Here is a 27,972-nt window from a genome sequence, read left to right on the forward strand (position 1 = left end):
TCCGGGAGGGCTTATTGCCGCCGCCGCCCCCCGCAGCTGAGGGGCTGGAGGCGGGCTCGTCCGGCTGGAGCCACGCCGTCGAGGGGACACGCGCTCGCTCCCTGCCTCCTCGCGAGGCGGGCGCCGCGGAAGCGCTCACCTGGACGGGGCGGGCCTGCCGCCGCCGCCGCCGCCCTGAAGCGCCCCGCCTCACCTGAGCCTGGGCTTGGGGCGGATGGCGGCGGCGGGGGAGCGGCTGCTGGGGGCGGCGGGGGGGTTCGGCCGGGGGCGGCGGCGGCTGGCGGCGGCGTGGGGGGCGGCGGCGCTGGGGCTGGGGCTGGCCGTGGCGGCGGGGCTGCTCCTGGGCGCGACCCCCCCGCACCGCTGCCGGCCCGACCCGGCCCTGCTGCCGCCGGCGCTGCGCAACGCCTCGGGCGCCCTCCTGCTCAACGCCTCGCGGCCCCCCGGCAGCCCCTGCCTGCTCTACCGCTACCCGCCGGCCGGGGGCGCCCCGCAGCCCCCGCCCCAGCCCAACGGCACCGTCCCCTGCACCCAAGGGTGGCACTACGCCCTGCCCGACGCCGGCCTGCGCACCACCCTCGTCACCCAGGTGCCCCGCCTGGGCCGCGCGCGGGCAGCCAGGGGCCAGCCGCCGCCCAGCCCGGCCCACCTCGCAGGGGTGGCGTGCCGGGCGATGGAGAACAGCGGGCCCCGACGGCCCCCGGGGAGGGAGGGAGGGAAGGAGGGAGGGGGCGGCTGCAGGTAGCTCCTCGGATGGATCGCCCCCTCCCCCCTCCGGGGGCTCAGCGCCCGGCCTGTTCTCTTGCAGTGGGACCTCGTCTGCTCGAAGCGCTGGCTGGTGCCGCTGGAACAGACCACCCACCTGCTGGGCTGGATCCTCGGCTTCCTGGGCTTTGGGGCCGCTTCCGACAGGTAGGTAGCAGCACCTCTAACCCTAACCCTAACCCCCCCCCCCCGGCCAACATCTCCCTCCCTGGGCCCTGCTTGGGCAAGTGGTCTTCCTTCCTTCCTTCCTTCCTTCCTTCCTTCCTTCCTTCCTTCCTTCCTTCCTTCCTTCCCTCCTTCCTTCCTTCCTTCCTTCCTTCCTTCCTTCCTTCCTTCCTTCCTTCCTTCCTTCCTTCCTTCCTTCCAGGTAGCCCCTCTTTTCCCCATCAGGACTGGTGACTTGAGTGCCAAATTCTCCAGGAGTCCGAGGCTGGGCTCAGCTCCAGCTAGAGTTGCTCCAACTGTACTTGGCTGCCTCTGGGAGGGTGGGATGGGCCCACGGAAAGCAGGGCTGGGGCTGAAGCAGGGCTGGGGGCAGGCCGGGGACCATCACCTGCCACTTGGCAACAGGGGCTGGGTGCTCTGGAAATGAAGGGCAGCAAGGGATGGGAGGGTTCTTGCTCAGTGGAAGGGAAAGTGAAGGGTACTCGGTGAACTGCCAGGAGGCACTGCACTGCCAAGCCGGGGTGGGTGGCGACTTTTCTCTCTGCAGAGCTAGCCCAGGCTCCTTGGCCTCTGCAAACAGGACATTCTGGCTGCAGGTGCCGATCTGATAGCGCTGCGCCCTCGGGCAAGCGACAGGGCCTTTTGACAGCCATGAGGATGGCCCAGGGTGCTGCAAACGGCAGCCTGAAAGAAGCCCCAGTCCAGGCGCCGGCCCCTTCCCTCCTCCCCCTGGGCACACACAAGGTGGGCTGGATATTTGAGTGACTCTTCAGCCAGCAGGACTTGCCAACCTTGTTCCTTTGCTTACTTCTTCCACGGCCCCTCCCCCGCTTTCCCCTCTCCAGGTTTGGTCGTCGGGTGGCCTTCATCTGGCCACTGATGCTGTCCGTCCCTCTGGGCGCTGGCGTGGCGCTGGCCGTGAACTACGTCATGCTGGCACTCCTACGGCTGCTTTTTGGGGCAGTGCTGGCAGGTGCCTTCCTCTCTCTCTACGTGGCTAGTGAGTGGCCCTCCTCTCCCCCAGGGCTCCATCTCAGCTGGGCACTGGGGGGGCAGGCAGTTGGCATCTGGGAGGGGATCCATCAGCCTCTCACCGGCAGGAGACACCTGCTGAGCAAGGCATGAGAAGGGGCAGTGCCCCCCCTTGCGTGCCTGGTGACCCAGAGGAGAATGTCATCTCGCCCTGGAACCAAAATTAGCACCTCACTGCATACATCTCAAATGTTGTGCATTAGTCTGGCACCCCTGAGAGGAATGGGATGGTTGGCTTCCAGGAGGAGGGAAGCCACAGACCCTGGCCGGGGGTGGGGGTGGGGGTGGGATTATTGTCCACATCAGATCAATGGAAGATGATGGTATCGAAAGCAGAGCTGGCCCAGGCCTTTTCATGTCCTCAGCCAGCCACTGGCCTCCCCGCCCCCTGCCATCGTCTGAATGTCTGCCGGACCACAGTCGTGCACAGACCCAGAGGAACCAGATCCTCCTCCTTTGCAGGGGAAGTCAATCCAGGCAAGCCCCCCCTCCCCCCCACCAGGCAGTGTGCACAGGCTCAGGTGTGCAAGGGGCTGCATGCTTCACGAGCACCGTGTTTGCTCTTCCTCCCTCCTTTGGGATTGGTTCAAGGGAATGCAGGCGGGGAACACGTGACCTGGTAGCCTGGGTAAAGTGGCATTTGGCTGGCAGAGGAGCTGGCCTCGCAGCCTGGACCAAGAAGTTTTCCTGTGCTCGAAAGGGCACCTGGGTAGTTTCAGGGTTGCCAGCAGAAGGTAGGTGCTTACGCTCTGACAAATGGTTTCCCCGGAGAACTGTGCTGGTCTGCAGTAGAACCACTCGATTCAAGTCCAGGAGTGCCTCCGAGACCAGCAGCGGGTCACCTGGGCGTCCTCGGCTTGCAACAGTCTGAGCTCCCTCCATCAGACCACCTGACCAAGGGAACTTGGGCCCCTGCAGGCCGATGCCTCGGAAAATGTGTCTGTTTTCCGAGGTTCTTCTGGACTCAAGTTGTGGCCACAACAGACTTGACGGGGGTTCTCACCTGAAATGACCTGCCCCCTCCTGCTTTCCTCTATTTTTGCCTCCCCTTGTGCTTGGGAGCAGCAGTGGTGTAGTAGTTAAGAGCAGGTGCACTCTAATTTGGAGGACCGGGTTTGATTCCCTGCTCTTCCACTTGAACTGTAGAGGCTTATCTGGTGAACCAGATTAGCTTGTGCACTCCAACACATGCCAGTTGGGTGACCTTGTGCTAGTCACAGTTCTTTGGAGTTCTCTCAGCCCAGCCCACCTCACAGGGTGTTTGTTGGGGTGGGGAGGGAAAGGAGATTGTAAGCCCCTTTGAGTCTCCTTGCAGGAGAGAAAGGGGAGTATAAATCCAAACTTTTCTTCTTCTTCTTCTTCCTCCCCAGGGCTGGAGCTGTGCGACCCTCCCCACCGACTGATCGTGACCATGGGGGGCAGTTTCTGCTGGGTCTGTGGGGAGTTGCTCCTGCCAGGGCTGGCCGTGGCCTGCCGAGAGTGGCGAATCCTGCAGGGGGCCGTGACGGTGGGGCTGGCCATGCAGGCTCTCTGCTGGGGGTAAGCATTCCTGCCAACCCTTGTCGATGCTCCGAGGAGGGAGGGACATCTTGGCATTCAGGTGGGGGGAGAACTTAACTGCCCCCCTGCACTTTTGAGGCATCTGGGATGTTTGTGGTAAGGAGCAAGTGCTTGCTGGGGTGGCCGGGGGCAGTGGGGTCCAGGACTAGTGGTTGCATCTGTTGGGATAAGTGCTCCTGGTAGTTGGAGATTATCCCTATTCATGGTTAGCAGAGTGCACGGAGGCTTATACACAGCAGAAGCCTGACCTGGTGTGCGTGTGTGTGATGGATCCCAATGTGCGGCAAGCTTACACAAAAGAAAGTCGGAGTCAGTTGTAGTTTCTAATCTAATAAAAAGAGTATTTATTAGTGAACTCCATTCTGGATAGAAAGGTAGGTAGAGAGGTTCACTAAGCTATCCTATTCTAGCTAGATGGGGATGGATGCACGGAGCGTCCATCCTCTAGGCATAGCTGAAAGAAATGGAGAGAGGTCGAGGAAGAAGCTGGAAGGAAGGAAGTCCCTGAGAGTATCAGTCTAACATCAAAGGGATAGCACCAGCATGATAGAGTAAAGGTGTCAATTCCTAGGTCCCTATCTAGCCACTGGCTATCTATAGTAAAAAGCCCCTCTGTAGGATGAGGCAGGAAACAGCGTAACAGCATAAAGTCCTTCTCTTCCAACAGCATCCTATGGTGGGGACTTGCACATGTCTGGCACTTTGCAACCTTTGCAGTCCAAGTTCACAATGTCCCAGCTGTGTTGCAATAACCGCACCTTCCTCTCCACGTCTGGCATTGTGCAAGTGCCCAGGAGGCAGCGGAAAGTGAGCGTGGGGCTGGCTTGAGTCCTTTTCCTGGAACAGAAGAGCTTCACCACAGTGAATGTTTGCTCAGCACCCATCAAGCACGCTCCAGTAGCCTCCTGGGAGGGTGGCAGGAGTCATGGGGGGACGCCGTCTGGCCCTTGCTCTGCCAGCAAAGTCTGTTGCAAGCAAAGCCTGCCAAGTAGCCAGCAGCAGTGGGAGGGGGGGCGGGGGAGGTGGTCCCACTGGGAAGCACTTCCCTTCAAAGGCTTTCTCAGTCATTGAAGAGGCTGTGTCAGACCTAGGCACTCTAGCAAGGTGTCGTGGTTAAGAGCAGGTGCCCTCTAATCTGGAGAACCGGGTTTGAGTCCCTGCTGAGCTGAGCTGTGGAGACTTATCTGGGAAATTCAGATTAGCCTGTGCACTCCAACACATGCCAGCTGGGTGACCTTGGGCTAGTCACAGTTCTTCGGAGCTCTCTCAGCCCCACCCACCTCACAGGGTGTTTGTTGTGGGGGCGGGGAAAGGGAAAGGAGTTTGTAAGCCCCTTTGAGTCTCCTTACGGAAGAGAAAGGGGGGATATAAATCCAAACTCTTCTTCTTCCATTTCCATGAGCCTCCGCAGCTAAAACATACACTTGCGTGCGCAAAAGTTTAAGTGGCAGAGTGGGGAATCAAACCTGGTTCTCCAGATTAGAATGCACCTGCTCTTAACCACCACACCACACTGGCTCTCCACTCTTGGTTGGGTGGCACCAGCTCTACAGCCAGAAGACCCCCAGCCCCTGCCCTGTCCAGTCCTCATATCTCTAGCAGATGGTAGCAGGCATGAGGAAAGACCTAGCCCTGCCTGGAAACCTTTTTAATAGGAGATGCCAGAGGGTTTTCCTCTTGCCACGCTCGTTCTGTGCCGTCAGCCACGTGGTCTTTTGCATCTAGGGGGGATGCAGAGTGGCATTATTGGCTCCCGTTCTGTAGCCTTAAAGTTGGTGTTTTCTCCTCTTTGGAGCCATTTCTGCAAAGTCAGCTGGAGCAGGAAAGGAACTGGATGTTGCCCTTTAAGCACCTGGCTTGTGTCGTGCATGAACCCTCCCTGGCCACTGGGCCTCTCCCTTAAACCCCTCGGCACCTGGAACCCCCTCTCTCTTGTGCAGGTGTCCTTCCCTGTTCCCCGAGTCAGCCCGCTGGCTCCTGGCCACCCACCAGCTGGAGAAAAGCCAGAGGATTCTGCGCAGCCTCGCGGAGAGCAACGGTGTGCGCCTGGAGGAGGACTTCTACACTCCAGAGCACCTCTTTGCTGGTGAAGGTAGAGTGAAATTCCTGGTGAAGGCAGAGAACACTTGCCCTTCTGCTTCTGAGTGGAAATGGCTGGCTGGGTGTCCCTAGACCTCTTGGCCCTAAGTGAGGCTCTGGACTCCTTTGGCAGCTGAAGAGCATTGGAGCTGGAACGTCGAGCGAGTCACAGAGTAGCCAGTGGCAAGAGGCTGAGCCGGCCTGTAGCCAGATCCCGAAAGCCAAGCAGGGGCGGCCCTGGTTAGTTCTTGGATGGGGGACCACCAGGGAAGCCCGGGGGGTTGCTATGCAGAGGCAGCCGGTGGTAAACCCCTCTGTTCATCTATTGCAGTGGTGGCGAACCTTTGGCACTCCAGATGTTATGGACTACAATTCCCATCAGCCCCTGCCAGCATGGCCAATTGGCCATGCTGGTAGGAAAAACTTTTGATAGGAATTATGAGATCCCTGCTTATCTGGAGATGGGTCGCACTACGAAATCTGCTGCCTTGAAACCCCTAAGGCAGTGTTCCCCAACCTTTTCAACGTCGTGGTACCCTTGACCTCGCTCTTCATATCTCAGGGTATCCTTGAAGTTTGTTTGATTTTTTTTGCACTTTTTAGGGTTTTTATTGTTTTTGGCCTGTAGGTGGGGGAGAGTGGCAAGCAGGGGGAGGGGGGGAAGCAGTGTTGACAGCCGTGTTGTTTGCCTAAATTCGGCATGAATTGGGGAGATTTAAAGGGAGAGCTCCCTTTAAATTACCCCCCCAATTCACGCCAAATTTAGGCAAATAAAACAATGCTGTTTTTCAATGTTGTTTAAAGGGAGCCCATGAGGCTTCCAACCCCCCCCCCCTTCAAAATTTATTTGATTCCAGTGTGGGGGGGGCAGGCGGTAGCATTGTCATGGTACCTCTGGGACGTGCTCATGGCACCCCAGAACCCTGGTTGGGAATCACTGCCCTAAGGGGTTGCCGGCACCTTTGCGTGCACAAAGGATGGATGTCCATTTCTCTCCCCAGAGCCGGAGGGTCTGTCCGAAGAGCTGCCCCAGCCCCAGTTCCACAGCTCCTGCGAGATCTTCTGCACCCGCGTCATCTGGAAGAACTGCGTCATCCTTGGCTTCACGGCGTACGGACCAGACCACGCATGTGGGGACCTGTGTGTGGGGGGGGATTAGACCCAGGGAGGTGGGCAGGGCTGCGGTCGCTGGACCTGTAGTCATGTAACAGAGGTGGGGGGGTGGAGGAAGCACTGGCGTCTTCTCTTCTTGGCCCTCCCTGCAACTTGATTGCCGTGGTTATTTCGATGTGCAAAATGTCTGACAGCCTCTCCTTCCTCTCTCTCTCTTGTCAGCTTCATCGGAAGCGGGATCCGCCACTGCTTTGTCCGCAACCTGACTTCCTACCCGCCGCCTTTCTATTTCCCCTACTTCTTGGTGACTGGGGGGGAGGCCGTGGCCCTCCTCTTCCTCTGCCTGACGGTGGACCACTTTGGGCGACGGCCTGTCCTCCTGCTCAGCACCATCCTGCTGGGCGTCTCCTCGCTGCTTCTGCTGGCCCTCACGCCGCCGTGTAAGGGGAGGGGCAGGGGAAGTCATGTGACTGCTTTGGAGCCGATGGAAGCATCTGGGGCACCGGGGGCTGCGGGGCGGGCCAGCTGGGACGGTGGGCTTCTCACCCCCATGGCCCTTCTGATGGGCAAAGCAGCTGTCTGTCTTCCCTCCCAAACTGCCTGTTTTGGCAGGTCCTGGGTCTGCAGGCGTGGCTTGGCTTGATGCCTTGAGTCGCCAGTCACAGTCTGGCCTGCTTCTACCTGGGTTGCTCAGAAGGACATGTGGGGCATGAGAAGAAGAGGAGTTGATTTAACACCCCCCCCTTTCTCTCCTGTAAGGAAACCCAAAGGGGCTTACAATCTCCTTTCCCTTCCCCCTCCACAACAAACACCCTGTGAGGTGGGTGGGGCTGAGAGAGTTCCAAAGAACTGTGACTAGCCCAAAGTTACCCAGCTGGCGTGTGTGGGAGTGCACAAGCTAATCTGGTTCACCAGATCAGCCTCCACATCTCAAGTGGCAAAATGGGGAATCAAACCCGGTTCTCCAGATTAGAGTGCACCTGCTCTTAACCTCTACGCCACACTGGCTCCTAGGGGCTGGTCAGACCACTGAGTGCTGCCCGCCCCCCTTTTCTCTAGACCTGATGTCCTGGCTGGTCCTGACCCTCTCCCTCGTGGGCATTCTCACGTCAGAAGCGGTGGCTGCCCTCAGCATCTTCCTTGCCAGCGAAGTCTTGCCCACCGTGATCAGGTGAGGAAGCGGTCACGGGCGGGGGTGGGCTTATGTGCAGGTGAGTCAGCACCGGCTGGGCAGGAGCACAGGCACGAGCAAGGAGCCCCCGGCCTTATGCTGGGGAGGGGAGTCCCTCACCTCGGCCCTGGGAATGCCCTCCCCACCAAATCCAGGCTTCCTGGCAGTGGTGGGATCCAAACATTTTAGTAACAGGTTCCCATGGTGGTGGGATTCAAACTGTGGCGTAGCGCCAATGGGGCATGATGGGGGCGTGGCCAGGCATTCTGGGGGGCCGAAGGGGGCACCCAGGGGGCCGAGGGCTGTGGCAAGGGCAGCGGCAGCTGCGCTGCCGATCACTTAGGCGAGAAGCTTGAGGAATGCACGCGAGCGCGCAGGCTGCCGCGCATGCGCCCGGTGCACCTCCTGCTAGACTGCTTCAAGTTCTGCGCGCTACTGCTGAGGAGTGGAGGAGGGGCGTAACTAAGGCAAAAATCACGTGGCAAAATCACCCATTAGTAACCCCCTCTCGGCACACACAAATAATTAGTAACCTGCTCTCGGGAACCTGTGAGAACCTGCTGGATCCCACCTCTGCTTCCTGGGGCAAATGTGAGTCCCTCATTAAGGGGTCTGCTGCTCTGCCTGCCAGCGGCCAAAGGGAACGGTGAGGTTGCCGGGCCGGGAAGAGGGGCCAGAGGTGGCCTCAGCTTCCCAGCAAGAAGAGGACCCTCAGTCACAGTTGTGGGCCTGGTTTCCTCTCCTCCCTGCAGGGGTGCTGGGCTGGGCCTCATCCTGGCTGCCAGCACCGTGGGCTCAGCTGCCACCCCCATCATGGACCTCCACAACAGCCACAGCTTCTTCCTGCACCACGTGGTCTTTGCCTCCTTTGCCATCCTGTCGGCCTTGAGCATCATGCTGCTCCCCGAGACCAGTGGCCGGCCCCTGCCAGACTCCATGCGGGAAGGGGAGAGCCAGCGCCGCCCCCCCCTCTTCCGTCCCCGCCGAGGCCGCAAGGACCATGTGCCCCTGCTCTCCTCCCGGTCTGGGGACGGGGTCTACGATTCTGCCAGCTACGCGCAACTCATCACGGCCACCAAGAAGATGCTGGGGGCCCACCGGGACTGCGACTCCCAGCTCCGGATGAAGCTCCTTCCAGATCCCAGACACCCCAACAGCACAGCTGGGGAGATGCAGTGAACAGAGGCCCCTCCTCCCCACGACTGCGTGGCTCCCCAAGCTGTGGGCACGAGTGGGCGGAACTGGAGTTGTTTGGGGCAGAGAACAGTTACAGGCACCCTGGGGGCCCACGTCAGCCCCTTCTCCGGAGTGCTCCTAGCAGGAAGGCAGTCTGCCTCGGCCCCCTGGTGAGCTATAAGTGCCCCCCACCCACCCTCCCACTTGAAGAAGCCAGCATAGCTGTGTAGGGGCAGAGGCCCTCCCGCCAACTTGTGCTTTTGGCATCGTCAGGTGAGCTAATAAACCTGCTGGGCCTTTGTGTCTGGCTCACCCAGCTCTCACGTTTTTATTTTCAGCTGCCACCATCACTTCTCTGAGGCCGAAGGTGCCGTAGTAATTTCTTGGCTATGTTTCCACCCCCCCCCCCCCCAAGTCTTCCAGTAGAGGCCACACGGGGGGGGGGGGGGGGCTGCATCCTCTGTAATGGTAGGTATTGAGAGGCCCAACTGCACTGACCCACTCTCTGCCAGGAGAACCGGATCTTAGGCTGCTGCGGCCAGGTGGGGGGCAGGGGGGAGCCAGGCAGGGGCAGGCACACTAAAGTAGGGCCACGTATTCCTTTGGCCGGGGTTTCCTGGAGACCTGGCAACTTCAGCCTTGCCCACACTGATCTGGTGTGGGCAGAAAGGAGGCGCTCCCTCTTCACAAAGCAGCTCATGGCTGGAGTCTTATCCTACCCCTCCCCCGTATGTGCCTTGCCTGTTTCCCAGTCTGGTTCCTGTCCCCCCCCCCTTTTTTTAATGTAAAGCTTTACCTCTTAGTGCAACCACTTTTTCATCGTCTCCCTGCTGTTTGCCCCTGTTTGGCTGCTTTCAACTGCTTGGCCTTTGCTAACTGCCCTGTCGCTTCATTCTCTTGCTCTCCCCCGTCTGAAAGGGAGGTGTCTCCCCCTCCCCCCCCTTTTCAGGCCTATCTACTCTCCTTGCAACATCCTAATTGGCTTTTGGCCTCCTGAGAGCATCGGGTCTGCCCCATGGGCGCTGCTCCTGACTCCCAAGGAACTCTGCTCCAGGTGTGCCACTAGCTAAGAGACCTCTGAGGCTGTGCCCCATGGTGACCTTTCTGTTGATGCACTGGGAAGAGGGGCTGGTTTCACACCTCGCCAGGCCCCCCAGGAACGAGGCTTGCTGCAGACTATTTTGGGTTGTTGTTGAAGTCTCGGGGCCTTTCCGTGGCTGCCGGGATGCCCACCAAGTGTCTTGGCACTTTCCGAACTGTCTCTTCCCCCCTCCCACCCCACATGGCTTCTCCTTATTGGCCATACAGCTCTGCCAAGCGCCGGAAGCGTGGCCCCCACTCGTTGAGGTAGTCGTAATCCTGATCTTCATCTGCCATGCTGGAGAGAATGGAGCTGAGGGACCCTCCGGCTGAGCCGTCCCCCTCGTAGTCATAGATGAGAGCTGTGTCGTAGGGAGGCACGGCAGGGTCGGCGTCTGCGGCTTCCAGACCCTGTGGGCAGGAGACGGGGGTGCACTGCAGTGGAGCCAGGGAGCAGCAAGGCAGGTCTTGCCTGAATGCCCACCTACACCCCCCACCACCACCACCACCTCCCAGGGAACCTCATAGCCCTGGTCTCTGTTCAGGATATCAGCTGCAGGTATTTGGGGCATCTGTGTACATTTGCCTGATTTCTTGCTGAGGCCAGGAACTCAGCCCATTTTGCTGGAGACTGTAAATTATTTTCTCTTAATAAGCAAGTCTCTAGTGAGAAAATGTGTGGATAATATTGGGTGAAATTCCATGACAAACTGAGAAACTTGTACGCTTGCGCGCGTGTGTGTGTGTGGAGGGGAGTTTATACCACTTAAAGCTGATACAATTTCTTGTAAAGACTCCAGAGAGCAGCAGGTGGGGAGAGATTTCCTTACGAGCCCCTCCTCCCCCCTCCCATTCCCAATGGAGAAGGAAAACCAGTTGGACTGGACCTTGGCGCTCTCTTGAGTGAGCGGAACTGCCTCGTGGCCTGGGCCAGGGGCCAAAGGGAGCTGGCTTCCACCATACACAGTCTGCCCATAGATTCAGGATATATTGCTGGGGGTGGGGGGAGCAGAGCCCGGCCTTCCACCTTCAAGGTCTTGGATTGGGGGGGAGGGGGTTTGACGGCCACTCTGCCCCAACGCCAGTCCGGCTGTCTTACCTCGTTGATGAAATCTTCTATGTCCGAAGGGCAGGCGGGCACTCGGCGCGGGTACTGAGGGAAGCTGTAACCGTAGGGATGGTCCTTCCGGAGTGGGGGCTTGACCCGGGGGGAGGGAGGGGGGAACAGCAGGTCGGGGTTGCGCAGCTGGTTGATGTCGTAGGCATCCTGCAACAAGAAGGGGCCTTTCGGAAGTGGGTCTTGGCCGGAAGGGGCGCAGGCCCCCAAACCAACGTTTCAGCAGGCGCCTTGAGGGGACCTCCTTGCGGTGGAGATCAGCTCCTCCTGCCTCACCTGGTCCTCTTCTCCTCCACCCTGTTCGTCGTAGTTGAGGACATTGTCCCGTAAGTCATCCTGCGAGCCCCCCAGCAGGCTCTTGCGGAAGGCCTGGCGGCGGGAGCGCTCCAAGCCAGCCACCAGCAACGCCAGCACTGTCGGCAGAGAAGGCAGAGGGGTTGGTCGGGCCTCCGGCGGCTGCTGCTGCGTCTTCCTCTAGGGCTGCCTCCCCCTCATCCCATATTGAGACCCTGGACTGGCCGTGAGGGAGCAGGCGGAACCAAACCCTGCAAAGGGCTCCTCCCTGGGGCGCTTGGAGATCTGGAGCGACAGCTGATCTCCAGAGGACGGAGCTCTGTCCCAAGGGAGGGGGGCTGCTTTGGTGGATGGACTCCCCGGCATCATGCTGCACTGGTGGAGGCCCCCCCTACCCAGAGACCCACCCTCTTCAAATCTCCAGGAATCCCCCAGACCAGAACTGGCAACCCAAGGACACTGTTGTCCCCGTGGCTGGCTTCTTGGTCATTCCGTAGGAGGCCGGACAGAGGGCAAAGGGCACACGCTTTGCCTTTCTGGCTGCCAAGGGGCAGCTGCCACGTCCACAGAAGGGGCAATGGGTGCCAGGTGGTACAACTGACTCCTGGCTTAACCTTCCAGTCAGGGGGTGGCGATCTGGTGTCCTGCATCCAGGCAGGGCAAGCGAAGGGCCGACTCTGCCAGTCTCGGCTGGCTGCATAGCCACGTAGAGACAAGCTGGTTCCCGACAACAGCAGCAGTCCTAGGTGAGCGCACTTACCCAGGAGGAGGGCAGCGCTGCTCAGGATAATCATCAGGGCTCCAAAGCCGAGGCCAGTCATGGCGCCCACCACGGCAGCGGCACGGGCTTGGCAGGAGCCCTCCTGACCGCAGGGGCACACGGTGACATTCACCAGCTGCTCCCGCTCCCGTGGGGGCTGCCCCGAGTCGCTGATCAGGAGGGGCAGGACGTGGAGCCCTTCGGCCACTTCTCCGTGGGGCTGCAGCAGGGCGTGGGTGGCTGTGGCAGAGACGGGAGGGTCAGGGAGAGCGGGGGGGTGGGGGGAGGGAACAGGGCCTCTCTCGCTGGTGCCCTGTTGATGCCTCAGGGGGCATCCTGAGAGGCCCAACCCAGGATGTTTGGACTTTGGTTCTTGCCCCGCTTCCCCGCAACCCTGCAGCTGCCCCCACAGGGGCGCCTAAGCAACCCCCCCCCAAAAAATAGGACTGTCTACTTTAACTGTCCCCCAGTTACTGGTTTGCTGCCCCTCCACCCCTTGTTTGGGGGGGCTTTGGGGAGGGGCTGTCCGGTCTATTTCTGTTCCCTCCCCGCCACCCCAGGTGCCCCCGCCTGTGAGCAGGAAGCCCGGCTGTGCCCGGCTGCTGTTACCATTGGTGTGGCTCAGGCTCCAGTTGTGGGCCAGTTGGGTCCTGCTGGTGCTGAGGCGGAAGTGGAAGGGCTCGGCATGAGGGGCCAGATCCTGGTCGGTGGCGCTCAGCACCAGGCTGCCCCCCTGCTGGCAGAGCTCCCCTGAGCCTCGGATCAGGAGTGGCGCATGGTTGTTGACTTCCACCACTTCGATGGAGAGGGTCCCTGTGGCCGTGAGGGAGGGGCGTCCTGGAAGGGAGGGAGGGAGGGAAAGTTGCACTTCGGAAGCGGAGGGGGACTGAGAGTGCAAATTCAGCTGTTCAGTTCATTGTGTGCCCAGCCTGCTCACCGTTGTCGCACGCCAGGATCTGGGTGGTGTACCACCCCTCTGGGAAACTTGCCCGTGGGGGTACTGTGTCCCGTGTGCGCACTAGACCCGACTCAGGGTCGATCTGAAGCCAGTCGTCCACGCTGGAGGCCTGGGAGTACCTGGGGAGACAGGTGAGAGAGGCTGAGCAGTGCAGCCCTCGGAGGGGGGAGGGGGTGCTGTTTGTTCTCCAACCAGCACACTCGTTGCCCCCTGGATGACCGGCCTGAAGGACCCCCAAGGGCCGCCCTCATCCCAGCTGCAGAGGGTTGAGGGGCAGGCGGTTTTGGTTACTCAGGGGCAGGAAGACGCACTCATAGGACAGACACCACCCAGCCCAGGAGCAATAATGCCTGCTGGTCCTTGGATTCCTCCCACCCTCTCCTAGGAGTAGCAGGCGCACTCACTCCGACCTGCAATGCATCTTGGGATTGAGCAGGGGCTGGTGGCTCCTGGGACCCTCCCAGGTCTGACTCACCTGATCTCTTGAGCTTGGTGGATGTCGGGGTCACTTGCGCGGTAGACGGTGATCTCCGTGCCGGGGGGTGTGCCTTCGTCCACCCTCCCTCGCCAGGGATTCTCCCGGAAGAAGGGCGCTTCGTTGGCATCCAGGACTTGCACTTGTATGGTAGCCAAAGCCCGGGCAGCCTTGGGGGCCGACAGCTCCAGGGGACTTCGGTTCTGGACGGAGACGAGCAGCTCAAAATGATCCTGTTGCTCGTAGTCCAGGGCCTGGTGAGGGGAGCAGCAGCGAGAGAAGAAGAAGAGTTTGGATTTATACCTGTCAGGAGACTCCAGGTGGCCTCCAAGCTCCTTTCCCTTCCTCTCCCCACAACAGACACCCCTTGTGAATTCAGGTGGGGCTGAGAGCATTCCAAAGAACTGGGACTAGCCCAAGGTCACCCAGCAAGAATGTAGGAGTGCGGAAACACATCTGGTTCTCCAGACAAGCCTCTGCCACTCAGGTGGAGGTGTGGGGAATCAAACCCGGTTCTCCAGATTAGAATCCACCTGCTCTTCACCACAACACCACGCTGAAGGGGGGGCAGGTGTCTGTTGCCCCTCCAGCATTTACCCATTTCAGAGCTCAGGAGAAGGTGCCCAAAAGAGATGGGCCAGCAGTCAGCCCCCACCTTGGGAGCTCTTCCTTCTAAGTTCAGAGGGGGAGGGGCTTTGGCTCAGCAGGGCGGGGGCAACTGCTCGGCACCCAGAATGTCCCAGGTTCAATCCCCGAGAGCGTCTCTAGTTAACAAGCAGCAGGCAGGAGGTGATGGGAAAGGCCCTTTCCTGCCTGAGTCCTGGGAGAGCCACTGCCAGGCTGAGTCGACAGCACTGAGCTCGAGGGACCTGCGGTCTGACTCAGGAGAGGCTGTGGCCACTTAATGACGAGTGGAATGCACTCTGCGCATGCTTGGGGCACCTATCACTTCTCCCACGTTCTGCAGCTGAGCCTAGCAGCAGAGATGGGCTCTTGGGGAGGCCTCACCTTCACGAGGGAGACGATGCCGTTGTTGGTGAGGGGTTCCGTCTGGATGGCGAAAGCTCCCTCCGGGTCCCCTTCCAGGATGGTGAACTTGGCCAGCCAGTTGGGAGAGCCGGGCAGGTCCTTGTCTTGGACCATCAGGTGTCCAACGATCACGTCCACTTTGTTCTCCGGGGCCTCCATGAAGAACTGCAAAAGGGTGGGGGTGGGGTGGGGGGCTTTGAGTGCTGCTGGGGGTGGGGGGCTGGAAACTCAGGGGCTCTGGGATGTTGTTTTCATCTACAAAGTGCCCTGACTGGGTGTTGGCTGCTTCGCCCGGCCTTCCCTTCCTCACCCACCAGTGGGCGACGCAGAAGCTGTTGAGAAGCCAGGTGCCCCTTTCAACCAGCACACCTGAAGCGCCGCAGCATTGAAGCAAGTCTCTTGGGAAGCACAGAAGTGCTGAGCGTGTCGAACGGACTGGGTGGCGGCGACTTTGCAGCGCTGTCTTCTCTTCCTCTTGAGAGAGATCCCCCTCCGGCCACAGCCCCCATCCCCCAAAGCTTCCAAGACTGCAAAAAAAAGCTGCCGGGGGAAAGGCAGCAGAGACCCCCCCCCATTTCTTTCCCCCACCCCACTCCAAAGCTCTTCCTCCGCCACTGTGTTGGGCCTCGCTGGCCAGCTTCCTACCTCCTTTGTGGAGAACTCTGGGGGGTTGTCGTTGATATCCTCCACATGGATAACTGCGCTGGCCGTGGTGGCGAGCCCCTCCCCCGACATGTCGGCCACTTGCAGGGTCAAGTTGTAAGTGCCAACAACCTGCACAGACAGGACCGGACAGGGGTCAGAGGCCCAGGAAGAAGGCAGGAGCTACATGCCCTCCCCCCCCCCGCCACATTATGCACCCTGTTCCATGAACCACAGCTGGTTTCTGTGCCCCCACCCAGAGGTGGGATCCAACCAGTTCTCACCACTTCTCTAGAAGTGGTTACTAATTTTTCCAGAGTGCTGAGAAGGGGTTACTAAAGCAACCTCCCTGCCCAATAGGGGCTGGAGGTGCGTGTGTGCGGCGGCGCCACTGTTTGAATCCCACTACCATCGGAACCTGTTATTAAAATTTTGGGATCCCACCACTGCCCCCACCCCACCCCCAATCATAAAAAGTCAAGTCCAAGCACATAAAGGGCAAAACAGTACTTAACACTGGAATTACATGAGTGAAGCATCACGCCCCAATTGGGCTCTGAAAAGCAGCTGGGTGTGTATGTGGGGCGGGGGGGGGGTTGTCCGATGCTTTCTCTCATCATATCATTTCCCAGACTGAAACTGCTCCCCCAAGTAGGGAAGCACCGGATAGGAACCAAAGCTGAGGTCCATATTGTGTCTGACTCTTGTTTCCTTTAGGGTCATTTCCAACCTGGGAAACCAAGGGTGGCCACAGTTAAGCCCTTCCCATTCAAATCCCTGCGGGGCTAACCTGTTACTAAAATTTTGGGATCCCACCACTGGCCATGATGCTATAACATCACATGATGGTGTTATAAAATCAGGTAATGATGTTACAGCATCACGTCATGATGTTCAAGTTCAAGTTAAAAGGCCTTCATCAAGCATTTTAATCTTATTTCATAACAGTGAGCAAGAATTTGGCAACGATGTCCAGTAGTAACGCTGTTACAACGCTGTTGTAACGCCGTTGTAACGCCCTATTAACGCCGTCATAAATCTTCTATCACGTCATGATTCTATAACATCACATGATGGTGTTAAAACATCAGGTCATGATGTTATAATATCACATCATTATATTGTAACATCAGGTCATGATGTTATAAGATCACATCATGGTGTTATAAGATCTGGTCATGATGTTATAGCATCACGTCATGAAGTTCAAAGGCCTTCATCAAGCATTTTAATCTTATTTCATAACAGTGAGCAATAATTTGGCAACTATGTCCACTAGTAACGCTGTTACAACGCCGTTGTAACGCCGTTGCAACGCCGTTATAAATCTCCTATCACGCATGATTCTATAACATCACATGATGGTGTTATAACATCAGGTCATGATGTTATAATATCACATTATGGTGTTATAACATCAGGTCATGATTTTATCAGATCACATCATGGTGCTATAAAATCTGGTCATGATGTTATAGCATCACGTCATGATGTTCAAGTTCAAGTTCAAAGGCCTTCATCAAGCATTTTAATCTTATTTCATAACAATGAGCAAGAATTTGGAAACTATGTCCAGTAGTAACGCCGTTGTAACGCCTTTGTAACGCCGTTGTAACGCCGTTATAAATCTCCTATCACGCATGATTCTATAACATCACATGATGGTGTTATAACATCAGGTCATGATTTTATCAGATCACATCATGGTGCTATAAAATCTGGTCATGATGTTATAGCATCACGTCATGATGTTCAAGTTCAAGTTCAAAGGCCTTCATCAAGCATTTTAATCTTATTTCATAACAATGAGCAAGAATTTGGAAACTATGTCCAGTAGTAACGCCGTTGTAACGCCTTTGTAACGCCGTTGTAACGCCGTTATAAATCTCCTATCACGCATGATTCTATAACATCACATGATGGTGTTATAAAATCTGGTCATGATGTTATAGCACCACGTCATGATGTTCAAGTTCAAAGGCCTTCATCAAGCATTTTAATCCTTTTCATAACAGTGAGCAAGAATTTGGCAACTATGTCCAGTAGTAACGCCGTTGTAACGCCGTTGTAACGCCATTGTAACACCGTTATAAATCTCCTATCACACCATGGTTCTAAAAATCACATGATGGTGTTATAACATCAGGTCATGATGTTATAATATCACATCATGAATTATAACATCAGGTCATGATGTTATAAGATCACATCATGGTGTTATAAAATCAGGTCATTATGTTATAGCATCGCGTCATGATGTTCAAGTTCAAAGGCCTTCATAAAGCATTTTAATCTTATTTCATAACGGTGAGCAAGAATTTGGAAACTATGTCCAGTAGAAACGCTGTTACAACGCCGTTGTAACGCCGTTGTAACACCGTTGTAACGCCGTTGTAACACCGTTATAAATCTCCTATCACGCATGATTCTATAACATCACATGATGGTGTTATAACATCAGGACATGATGTTATACTATCACATCATGATATTATAACATCAGGGCATGATTTTATCAGATCACATCATGGTGTTATAAAATCTGGTCATGATGTTATAGCATCACGTCATGATGTTCAAGTTCCAGTTCAAAGGCCTTCATCAAGCATTTTAATCTTATTTCATAACAGTGAGCAAGAATTTGGAAACTATGTCCAGTAGTAACGCCATTGTAATGCTGTTGTAACGCCATTGTAACGCCGTTATAAATCTCCTATCACGCCATGATTCTATAACATCACATGATGGTGTTATAAAATCTGGTCATGATGTTATAGCATCATGTCATGATGTTCAAGTTCAAGTTAAAAGGCCTTCATCAAGCATTTTAATCTTATTTCATAACGGTGAGCAAGAATTTGGAAACTATGTCCAGTAGTAACGCCGTTGTAACGCCGTTGTAACACCGTTATAAATCTCCATGATTCTATAACATCACATGATGGTGTTATAACATCAGGTCATCATGTTATAATGTCACATCATGGTGTTATAAATTCTGGTCATGGTGTTATAAGATCACATTATGGTGTTATAAAATCTGGTCATGATGTTATAGCATCACGTCATGATGTTCAAGTTCAAGTTCAAAGGCCTTCATCAGGCATTTTAAAAACTAACATAAAACTAGGTAATCCAAATACAGTTTGAGGAACTAAAGCAGCGACTGCTATTTCATAAAGTGCATGCTTCAGAGAGAAAGAGGAACCCAGGAGGTTATTTCATAATAGTGAGCAAGAATTTGGCAACTATGTCCAGTAATAATGCTGTTGTAACGCCGTTGTATTCATCCCACCACTGCCCAGGTACATATCTGGAGTCACAGAATCCTGGCATCCCACATTGCCTGGCTTGGAGTTTTACAGGAAACAGGACACCAAAAATGTTACATTTTCAATCTCCCAGATGCAAATCCTCATATTTTTCAGATATTGCGCTGAGGCACAGTGGCACCTCAACAATAAATATCAAGTATTTTTTTTGCTAAAGATAATCAAGCAAAGCATTTTTACAAATGGATTAGAACTGCGGTATAATGAAACAGCACAAGAGGTCACTTCTCACAAAAAAGTCTCCGTCCCATTAAGGAAAAGATGCTATTAGAAGAACATCAGTTATGTATACAAACTCAAACAAGGCATATATTCCCCTCACCAGATCTACTTGGGGTCCCCATTGTCGTCTGTTTTACTGATCTGAGTGGCAGTAACTCCCTCTTGCCACAAAGAGGCCACTGTGTGATGCCTGATGCCCCCCCCCAGGATGAAGCCCCGCCCCCCAGTCCCAGGAAGAGACGAGTACCTCCCGGTCAAGCTTGACTTGAGCTGTGCGAATTTCCCCAGAGAGCGCATCCATTTCAAAGAGGTCCTGCAGGGCAGGCTCCAGGATGGAGTATCTCAGTGCCGCGTTGTCCGTCTCAGGGTCATCTGCGTCCGTCGCTTCTGCCTTCATCACGAAGGTACCTGAGAAGACAGAAGCTGCTGACTCAGGGGGGCCTCACTCACCTTTGCAGCTGGCCCCACACACCTGAGAATGGGAAAGTTGGGAGGCTTTTGCCCGGCATTAACATCACTGTAGCATCTTTGGTAACTATGGAAGCCGCAAGCCTGTGCCCTCCTACTTGGGAGAAGGGGGCCCAAGAGTCATGGTGTGAGTCGTTTTGGCTTCTGGCCTCATGGCCCAGCTCCCCCCTGGGGCACAAACAGGAGGCCACGGAGGGCCTGGCTCACCCACCTGGGGCAGCTCCCTCTACCACGTGCGCCGAGAACACGTCTTGCCGGAAGAGCGGCCGGTTGTCGTTCTGGTCCATGACCACGATTTCCAAGTCGGTGGGATCTTCCAGGGGCACCCCGCCCAGGTCCAGCGCAAAGGCCTGGAGCTGGAAGAGGAGGCAGAGGAGGAGGAGCATTTAGGGTGAAGGTTCAGCTTCCTCAGCTGGGACCCCCTTGGGAGTGACTGGAGATCCAGGCCAGGCCTGGTCAGAGACTGTGGCTTGCCTTGTGGGGGCCTCAACAGCCTGGCACGAAGAGGGCATCTGGAGCTGACGAATGCCCGTGCTTGGCTCACCCAGCCACCTCCAGAGGCCTTGAGGGCAGGGGGTGCCCCTCATCTCCATCCTCCCCCCCACACACACACACATTTCTACCTGGCCATATCCTGAGATGGTCTGGTGGTGTTCTGAATTCCCCTGCCACTTCACCGTGGCTGAGGAGTCCGACTTGCTTGCCCCTGTCCTCAGCTCCCATCCTCCTGCCCTTCACCAAGCATCCCGCCCTCTGGGAGACAGACCTGCCTGGCTTCTTCTGACCAGCTCCTATGTTTTGTTCTACCCTTCCTGTGGAGTTGGCCACCGTGTGCATGCGTGTGGGGGTGGGGAATGTCATGTCAGCCTGTGGATGGGCCAGGGGAGATAGTCCTTTCATCCATCTCCCGCACTGTGGAGAGTCCTGGGGGCAGCTTCCCGCCAGTGGCGTATCTGCCTAGGGACAAGGGGTACCCCTTGTCCCTGGGCGCCACTGTTCTAGTCATGTGGGGGGCGCAAAATCGGCCTCCCACATGACCAGGAAGTCCTGCTGTCTCAGTTTTCGCGTGCCTCGACCTCATCCGAGGCACGCAAAAACGACGAGGATCCTGCTCCCCAAGCCCCACCCCCTGGCCTCAGTACTTATAAAAGAAGGTGTCCGAGGCCGAGACTGCAGTCTCTTCGGGCCTGCCCGGAGGGGAGGTCAGAAGAGACTGCAGGCTGCCGGCTGGGAGCCCAGCCGGCAGAGGGAGTCTGTTGGGGGGGGGGAGGTGGGCACCCTAGCCCTTGCCCATGTCCATGGTGACATGGGTGGGTTCTAGGACAGTGGGGGTGGAGCCTGGGGCATCAGGGGGTGGAGCTAGGGTGGTGGGGGCAGAGGCGGGCAGCAGAGCCTGAGGGGGCGTCCTAGAGTCAATTTGTCTCCGGGCACCATTTACCCCTGGTACGCTTCTGCTTCCCGCAATGAGAACCAATCCCCTGTAGATGTCAAAGCCCACCAGGGAGACTGACGGCAGCCTCAAAGGCAGCACTGCTTCCCAGCAAGTCTCGCCTCCCCTTTGCAGGCCAGAGTCTGCCTCCCTCCCCCGCCCCAGCCTTTTGGGGAGCCACGCCCTCTGGCTTGGCAAACTGGGGACTTCCGGATGGGCCCTCGGGCAAAGGGGTCCTCACCCGAAAGTGGTCATTCTTCTCCCGGTCCAGCAGAGTGTTGAGGTAGACTTTCCCGCTGAGCTTATCGATGGAGAAAACTCCCCGCGGCTCCTCGTCCACGCCTGGGCCCCGGATGCTGTAGATGACTCCCCCGGGCTGCTGCTTGTCGGATTTAATCTGCAAAGGAAGACCATCCTTGCAAGGAGGGACCGGCAGCTCACCAGCCCACTGGCGGGAGGTTGGCGCTACGCTCCTTGTCCTCAGACACAGCAGAGATGCCCCCCAGGTTTGCCATGTGCTCAGGTGTGCCTGGAAGGTGTGAGACCTTGGGGAATGGGAGGGTGGGGGACCAAGGAGGGTGCCCAGTGATGGACAAGACCGTGTGCGATGGAGAGCTGGCTTGCACAAACAAGGGGTGTGCCTGCATGGGAACTGGCTGATGTGCCTTCAGGATGACCAGCGAATGAGAAGAAGAAGAAGAGTTTGGATTTATATCCCCCCTTTCCTGTAGGAGACTCAAAGGGGCTTACAATCTCCTTGCCCTTCCCCCCTCACAACAAACACCCTGTGAGGTGGGTGGGGCTGAGAGAGCTCCGAGAAGCTGTGACTAGCCAAAGGTCACCCAGCTGGCATGTGTGGGAGTGCACAAGCTAATCTGGTTCCCCAGAGAAGCCTCCACAGCTCAAGTGGCAGAGCAGGGAATCAAACCCGGTTCTCCAGATTAGAGTGCACCTGCTCTTAACCACTAGGCCACTGCTGCCTCATGAGGGAACCTGGCAGTGCTGATGCCCCCATATCCAAGAGGTTGGTGAGCTGCCAGGTCGGCAGCTTGTGCGTTGGCACAGAGGGGAAGTTTTGAATGTGTTTGATGCTGCTCTGTCTGGGAGGGCAGCAGAATCTGGGAGACTGTCAGGAAGAGGGCCGGGGGGCGGGGGGAGGGCTCTGTTCAGGACCCCGGAATGCAGGGATGAGATGGGGGGTGCAGGAGGCAGGGTTGTTGAATGAAGGTTCCTGCACAGACCCTTCGCCCTGGAGAGAAGAAGCCCACCCACCTGGCCCTTGCATCTTTGCTGCTGGACATCACAACGGTTGGACATTAGAGCCATACCTGCACCAAAAGGTGAGGGATCCGCTTGTGGTTCTCAGACACGCTGATGGGCGGGATCACCCAAGCCCGCTTAACCCTTCCTGTTCCAGCCTTCTGCTGCCTTAGGTACAGGAACGGGGCAGCAGGAACCACCTCTGCAGAGCAGCTGATGTCCTGCCAAGAGAAAAGCAGTCTCAGTGCCACCCTCTCGATGGACATCCATTCTTTTGCCCCCTGCCAGCAGATGCCAGCCGCCTGCTCTTCCTGGCTGGGCAGTGCTGTTGCTGCCTGGCATTCCCAGCACTCAAGCCAGGAAGCCCCTGGAGCCAGCGGCCGGCCGGGCACCTTCGCCTCTCCCGCTCTCCCTTCTGCTGGGTGAAATTTCCCACAGTCATTTCACTACAGCTGTCCAGGAGCAGCCCTGGAGAGGCTGCAGCCCAGCCCGTGTGCCCCCCCTCTCAAGGAGGGGCCTTGCACTTCCTGGGATCCTCAACTCCTCATTGACTACGGAAAAGGCACGTGATAGCCTCCACTTCCCAGGGCTGGCAATCCAAGCCCAGGACCCACCCCCACGCTGGCATTACTTTGGCCCTCTCTGGCTGCCCCACACGTGATGCCCTCTGCTCCCCACTCGCCCTTTGTTCTCCACCAGGGAGCCCCGGCCCAACCACAAGTCCAAGCTGCAGCAGTCAATTTTCTCTGGCTGAATCAACACCGCTCCCCACCCACCCACCCCTCCCGGCCCCGAGGAGGCTGAAAGTGGCGCATGGCAGGTGTGGGAAATTCCTCTCTGGTAACACAAGAGCCTTTTCTGTCAGGAGCAGCTGTGGGGAGGTTTGGGAGAAAGTGATGGCAAAAGGCTGGTCCCTGCTCTGTTGCACAAGGAGGAGGCAGGTTTTTCCAGGGGGGCGGGGCGGGGCAGGGGACCATAACTGTGCCTCAGTTAGCAAAGTACCATTTGGGTTCCTATTTTGGAGGCCCCCTGGAGGCAGAGACTTGGGAGTGCAGGATCCCAGCATTCCTGAGCAGCACGAGCCACACGGGGTCTGGTGGGGGGTCTTTGCAGGGCATTCCATTGTCTCCTCCAGACCCCGCAGCCCTTCCAGAGCCCCACCCGGGTGTGGAGTCCAATGGAACCTGCCGGCTATAAAAAGGACAGCAAGCGAGGAACTGGAATGTACTTCTCTGCCCCCCCCCCCCACACACACACAACAGCTGCACTGGAATGGCTGGCCCCTTTGTTCTCCCAAGACCCAGATGCCAGCTCCGATTTGGGCCCAGGCCTGGCTGGTGAGCGTCCTGCTGCTCCATCTTCCCAGGCCTGTTTTCATCTCTGTTTGGAAAAAAAGTGTGCGCTCAGAGCTGCTTTCCCCACCGTCCTGAGCTCTTTCTTTGGAAGAGATCTTTGGTGCTCCGTTTCCAAAAAGGTCTTGCTGCTCCACTACACAACTTTCTCTTCTCTTGTGCACAGTCGGTGTCTCCTGCAGCAGCCCAGCCGAGCCCCAACACAGCCCTCTCTGAGATGCGCAGGTCTGGCCTCAGCCCTTCCTGGGCGAGCAGGCAACGCGACAGCCCTGCGGTGCCCTTTCCAATAGGCCAGGGAGCATCGCAAAACAAAACAAATGCCCGAGGCCACCTTAAACATTATCCATCGGCCCATTTATATCCCATCTTTCCTCAAGACTCAAGGCAGCAGACAAATATAGTTGAAAACGTTTTTCATTAAGATTCAAAAATAAAATAGAACCACCCCCCCCCCCCACCAAATCTCTCCCCTCTCCCCATCCTGTAAAAGATGCCTGCCATTCAATCTCCTCCTCCAAGGCCTGGAAAACCGCATTTATTCCAGTCTGAGCTCTGGGGAATAAATGTGGTCAGTCTCTGAAATGCCTTTTAGGAGTTCATAAGAACATGAGAACATAAGAACGAGCCTGCTGGATCAGACCAGAGTCCATCTAGTCCAGCTCTCTGCTACTCGCAGTGGCCCACCAAATGCCTTTGGGAGCTCACATGCAGGATGTGAAAGCAATGGCCTTCTGCGGCTGTTGCTCCCGATCACCTGGTCTGTTAAGGCATTTGCAATCTCAGATCAAAGAGGATCAAGATTGGTAGCCATAAATCGACTTCTCCATAAATCTGTCCAAGCCCCTTTTAAAGCTATCCAGGTTAATGGCCATCACCACCTCCTGTGGCAGCATATTCCAAACACCAATCACACATTGCGTGAAGAAGTGTTTCCTTTTATTAGTCCTAATTCTTCCCCCCAGCATTTTCAATGGATGCCCCCTGGTTCTGGTATTGTGAGAAAGAGAGAGGAATTTCTCTCTGTCAACATTTTCTACCCCACGCATAATTGTATAGACTTCAATCATATCCCCCCTCAGACGCCTCCTCTCCAAACTAAAGAGTCCCAAACGCTGAAGCCTCTCCTCATAAGGAAGGTGCTCCAGTCCCTCAATCAGTTCGTTTTTGCTTTGTTCCAAAAGTGTAACGTGGTTGCTCTGCTGGAATCATCCAGGGGGCTTCTGTTTGTAGCCCCCCACCCCACCCCCCCGGCCAGAGATGAGTTCCTTTGTCCGCATGAGATTCCTTTGGAGCCAGCAAGAATGCAACCTCACAGTCACACAACTGCCTGCACCCCTCACCCTGAAAGGGGACCCAGCCCGGCCCTGGATTCCACAGCAGCAGGTGGCCAGACGTGGACATGTGGGGGGCACACTCACACTCACTCACAAATGCTCAACTTCCTCCCTCCCACAAGTCCCTGGTAAGAAGATCTCCTCTTGTTCAGCCCAGACAAACCAAGAGGTCCCTTCAGTCTGCAAATGGCACTGGGGGTGGAGTGCACAGGAAGGGGTTCTGCTACAGCTGGGAAGGACAGGCATTGCCGCTGGGTACCAGGGCTGGTTGAGAGGTCTGCTCCCCTCAACCAGCTGTGGGGCTGGCCTTGCAAAGGGTGCCTTGGCCAGTCTGGGGGCGGGGGGGGGGGGGGGGGGGAGAAGAAGAAGAAGAGGAGTAGTAGTTTGGATTTATATCCCCCCTTTCCCTCCTATAGGAGACTCAAAGGGGCTAACAAACTCCTTTCCCTTCCCCTCCTCACAACAAACACCCTGTGAGGTAGGTGGGGCTGAGAGAGCTCCAACGAACTGGGACTAGCCAAAGGTCACCCAGCTGGGATGTGTGGGAGTGCACAAGCTAATCTGGTTCCCCAGATAAGCCTCCACAGCTCAAGTGGCAGAGCAGGGAATCAAACCTGGTTCTCCAGATTAGAGCGCATCTGCTCTTAACCACTACCACTACGCCACGCTGGCTCACGTGACATTGCCTGATACAGAACCAGATCCTTGGTGCGTCCATGTCTCTGTTGCCTACCTGGACTGGCAGGGTCTGTGCAGGGTCACAGGCAGAAAAGAGTCTTTCCCATAATCTCCTCCACCTCTGGTGGCTGCATGTTTTGGAGCGGGCCGGTAGACCCACTCTTTCCTGGCCTGCACACTCCCCCAGCCTTCCTCCATGGAAAGGAAAGGAGGTGTTAAAGGAAAAAGTGTTAAAGGAAAAAGCAGGTGTTCTTGTTTGGGTGGGCAGTCATAAGGGAGCAGCAGTGGCGTAGGAGGTTAAGAGCTTGTGTATCTAATCTGGAGGAACCGGGTTTGATTCCCAGCTCTGCCGCCTGAGCTGTGGAGGCTTATCTGCGGAATTCAGGTTAGCCTGTGCACTCCCACACACGCCAGCTGGGTGACCTGGGGCTAGTCACAGCTTCTCGGAGCTCTCTCAGCCCCACCCACGTCACAGGGTGTTTGTTGTGAGGGGGGAAGGGCAAGGAGATTGTAAGCCCCTTTGAGTCTCCTGCAGGAGAGAAAGGGGGGATATAAATCCAAACTCCTCCTCCTCCTCCTCCTCCTCCTCCTCCTCCTCCTTCTTCTTCTTCTTCTTCTTCTTCTTCTTCTTCTTCTTCTTCCACCTTAACAGAGACGTTCAACTTAACCCTCTGCAAACACAGAGCAAGGGGTGCCTTTGCAGGGCCTGAAACAAACGGTATCTTGGGAGCAGGGCTAGTCCTCTGGGTTTGGGGGCTCAGCAGTGCCCTTGCGAACTGGGGCACCCTGTGGTCCCCCCCCCCCTTATCCATGCTGCTCCCACCAGAAATGCACATAACCATTCAAGGGAGTTTCATGCAAAAGCCTACAGAATTTCCACTGGTGTGATAACCCCCCCCCCCCCCAAAAAAAACCCCCATATGTGCAGTGCACATGCAGAAATCAGATGTTCCTGCTAATGCAACAAGAAGGGCCCCAAGCAGACTGTGGTGTCTGCACAGGCGTTGCAGGGGGAGGCAGGATTCACACGGGCTCAGGTGGAAGCGGTTGGGACAAGCAGGGTAAATGCACGGGAATCTCTCTCTTCGCAAGCCTCGCACTGCAAAGATCCCACAAAGAATGAACTCTCTCATAAGAACATAAGAACTGGCCTGCTGGATCAGACCAGAGTCCATCTAGTCCAGCATTCTGCTACTCGCAGTGGCCCACCAGGTGCCTTTGGGAGCTCACATGTAGGAGGTGAACGCAATGGCCTTCTGCGGCTGCTGCTGCTCCCGATCACCTGGTCTGTTAAGGCATTTGCAATCTGAGATCAAGGAGGATCAAGATTGGTAGCCATAGATCGACTTCTCCTCCATAAATCTGTCCAACCACCACAGCGCTCCCCAGATCAGCTCCCGTACTCCTGACATCACTGTGGCTCAAGCTGAGATGAGGAGGAAAGAAAAAAAGACCACCTAGATGCAGGAGGGGGGAGGCTGGGAACTTTGTACATGCTCAGAGGCACCTTCTGCAGCATTATTGCTTTGACTCTGTCAAGGGTGAGTCCTGGTTTTGGAGCTAGGCCTGCATGAACACGGGTGGAGCTGCATTATACTGAACCAGACTGCCGATCCTTCAGGGCCAGAACTGTCTGCTCGGACTGGCGGCTGCCTCCAGGTCCTCAGGGGGAGGTCTTCCATATCCCCCTAATGCCCGATCACTTTACTTGGAGATGTCAGGCATTGAACCTGGGACCTGCTGTGTGCCAAGAAAAGGCTCTTCCATGGAACCACAGCCATGAAACCCCCCTGCCTCCAAAACGAACAAGCTAGGGGTGAGGAGGAAGGAAAGACTGACAGGCGGAATCTCTCCAAACAGCATGCAAAGTAACTGGGCCACTCTTAGATACCCCACTGAAACTCCAGAAGAACCGGGGTGGGGAGGGGGGCTGTGAGTCCCTGTACCCCCAAGATCCTGTCTCTGATTTGGGCAGTGCCTGATACTCTGGAGCAAGGAGAAAGAAGCCCCCTCCCATCACCCGTGGGGCCCAGCACCCTCTGTGCCAGTTCACCCCCACCCTTACCTGTGCCCAGAGCATGGCCAGAAGGACGGCAGCGAGTGAGGAGGGGGCGCCCATGTTGGCTGGCTGGCCGGCTGGCCGTGTCTGGTGCCTCAGGCAGAGCTCTGAGCCGCTGCCCCCTCCTCCCCAGTCAGGCACAGGCTAAAGCGCCTCTACTTTGGACGGCACTCAAATCCCCGAGGCCTGGCTCTGACGGACAGCACATGTGTTGGGGCTGGGCAGAGGGGGCCTGGGAGAGGAACGCCGGATGGGGGGCGGCTGGGAAGCTGCAAGGCCGGCCCAGTTCCCCTTCCCACGGGCCTTGGGAAAGGAGCACAGTGCGGGCAGAATTAACGCTTGCTCAGCCAGCGCCTAGAGAGTCCCCCCCCAACAATCCACCCTTGCCTGGTCATTTCTGGAGCTCCAAGACACAGTGAAGG

The 27,972-nt window shown here is 56.6% G+C and overlaps 2 protein-coding genes across 2 annotated transcripts; one reads left to right on the forward strand and one right to left on the reverse strand.

Annotated features, from left to right (window-relative positions):
* Positions 1–214: 214 nt before the first annotated feature.
* Positions 215–9,379, forward strand: SLC22A31 (solute carrier family 22 member 31). The gene is made up of 9 exons (XM_048515319.1): positions 215–589; positions 809–912; positions 1,776–1,930; positions 3,333–3,501; positions 5,463–5,614; positions 6,603–6,711; positions 6,937–7,154; positions 7,774–7,885; positions 8,638–9,379. Exons 1-9 carry the CDS (start codon positions 215–217, stop codon positions 9,062–9,064), a joined length of 1,821 nt encoding a protein of 606 aa, XP_048371276.1. The 3' UTR covers positions 9,065–9,379.
* CDH15 (cadherin 15) lies at positions 9,365–27,679 on the reverse strand. The gene is made up of 14 exons (XM_048516146.1): positions 27,557–27,679; positions 22,196–22,348; positions 21,109–21,264; positions 19,650–19,794; positions 19,218–19,378; positions 15,420–15,548; positions 14,754–14,939; positions 13,746–13,999; positions 13,250–13,389; positions 12,922–13,149; positions 12,313–12,552; positions 11,535–11,671; positions 11,241–11,408; positions 9,365–10,552 (listed from the first exon to the last, which is right to left on the reverse strand). Exons 1-14 carry the CDS (start codon positions 27,608–27,610, stop codon positions 10,355–10,357), a joined length of 2,349 nt encoding a protein of 782 aa, XP_048372103.1. The 5' UTR covers positions 27,611–27,679; the 3' UTR covers positions 9,365–10,354.
* Positions 27,680–27,972: the final 293 nt, after the last annotated feature.

Source organism: Sphaerodactylus townsendi, linkage group LG14, assembly GCF_021028975.2.
Source record: "Sphaerodactylus townsendi isolate TG3544 linkage group LG14, MPM_Stown_v2.3, whole genome shotgun sequence".
In the NCBI taxonomy this organism is placed as follows: Eukaryota; Metazoa; Chordata; class Lepidosauria; order Squamata; family Sphaerodactylidae; genus Sphaerodactylus; species Sphaerodactylus townsendi.

What these genes read in the sequence shown, in the direction of transcription:
- SLC22A31 (XM_048515319.1), top strand. Translation starts at nt 215, where the DNA reads ATGGCGGCGGCGGGGGAGCGGCTGCTGGGGGCGGCGGGGGGGTTCGGC. An exon ending in ATGCAGGCTCTCTGCTGGGG is followed by an intron (nt 3,502 to 5,462) that starts GTAAGCATTCCT and finishes TCTCTTGTGCAG; the next exon opens with GTGTCCTTCCCTGTTCCCCG. An exon ending in GCACCTCTTTGCTGGTGAAG is followed by an intron (nt 5,615 to 6,602) that starts GTAGAGTGAAAT and finishes TTCTCTCCCCAG; the next exon opens with AGCCGGAGGGTCTGTCCGAA.
- CDH15 (XM_048516146.1), bottom strand. Translation starts at nt 27,610, where the DNA reads ATGGGCGCCCCCTCCTCACTCGCTGCCGTCCTTCTGGCCATGCTCTGG. An exon ending in GCATCGTCTCCCTCGTGAAG is followed by an intron (nt 14,000 to 14,753) that starts GTGAGGCCTCCC and finishes TCCCCTCACCAG; the next exon opens with GCCCTGGACTACGAGCAACA. An exon ending in GATCCTGGCGTGCGACAACG is followed by an intron (nt 13,150 to 13,249) that starts GTGAGCAGGCTG and finishes CCTCCCTTCCAG; the next exon opens with GACGCCCCTCCCTCACGGCC.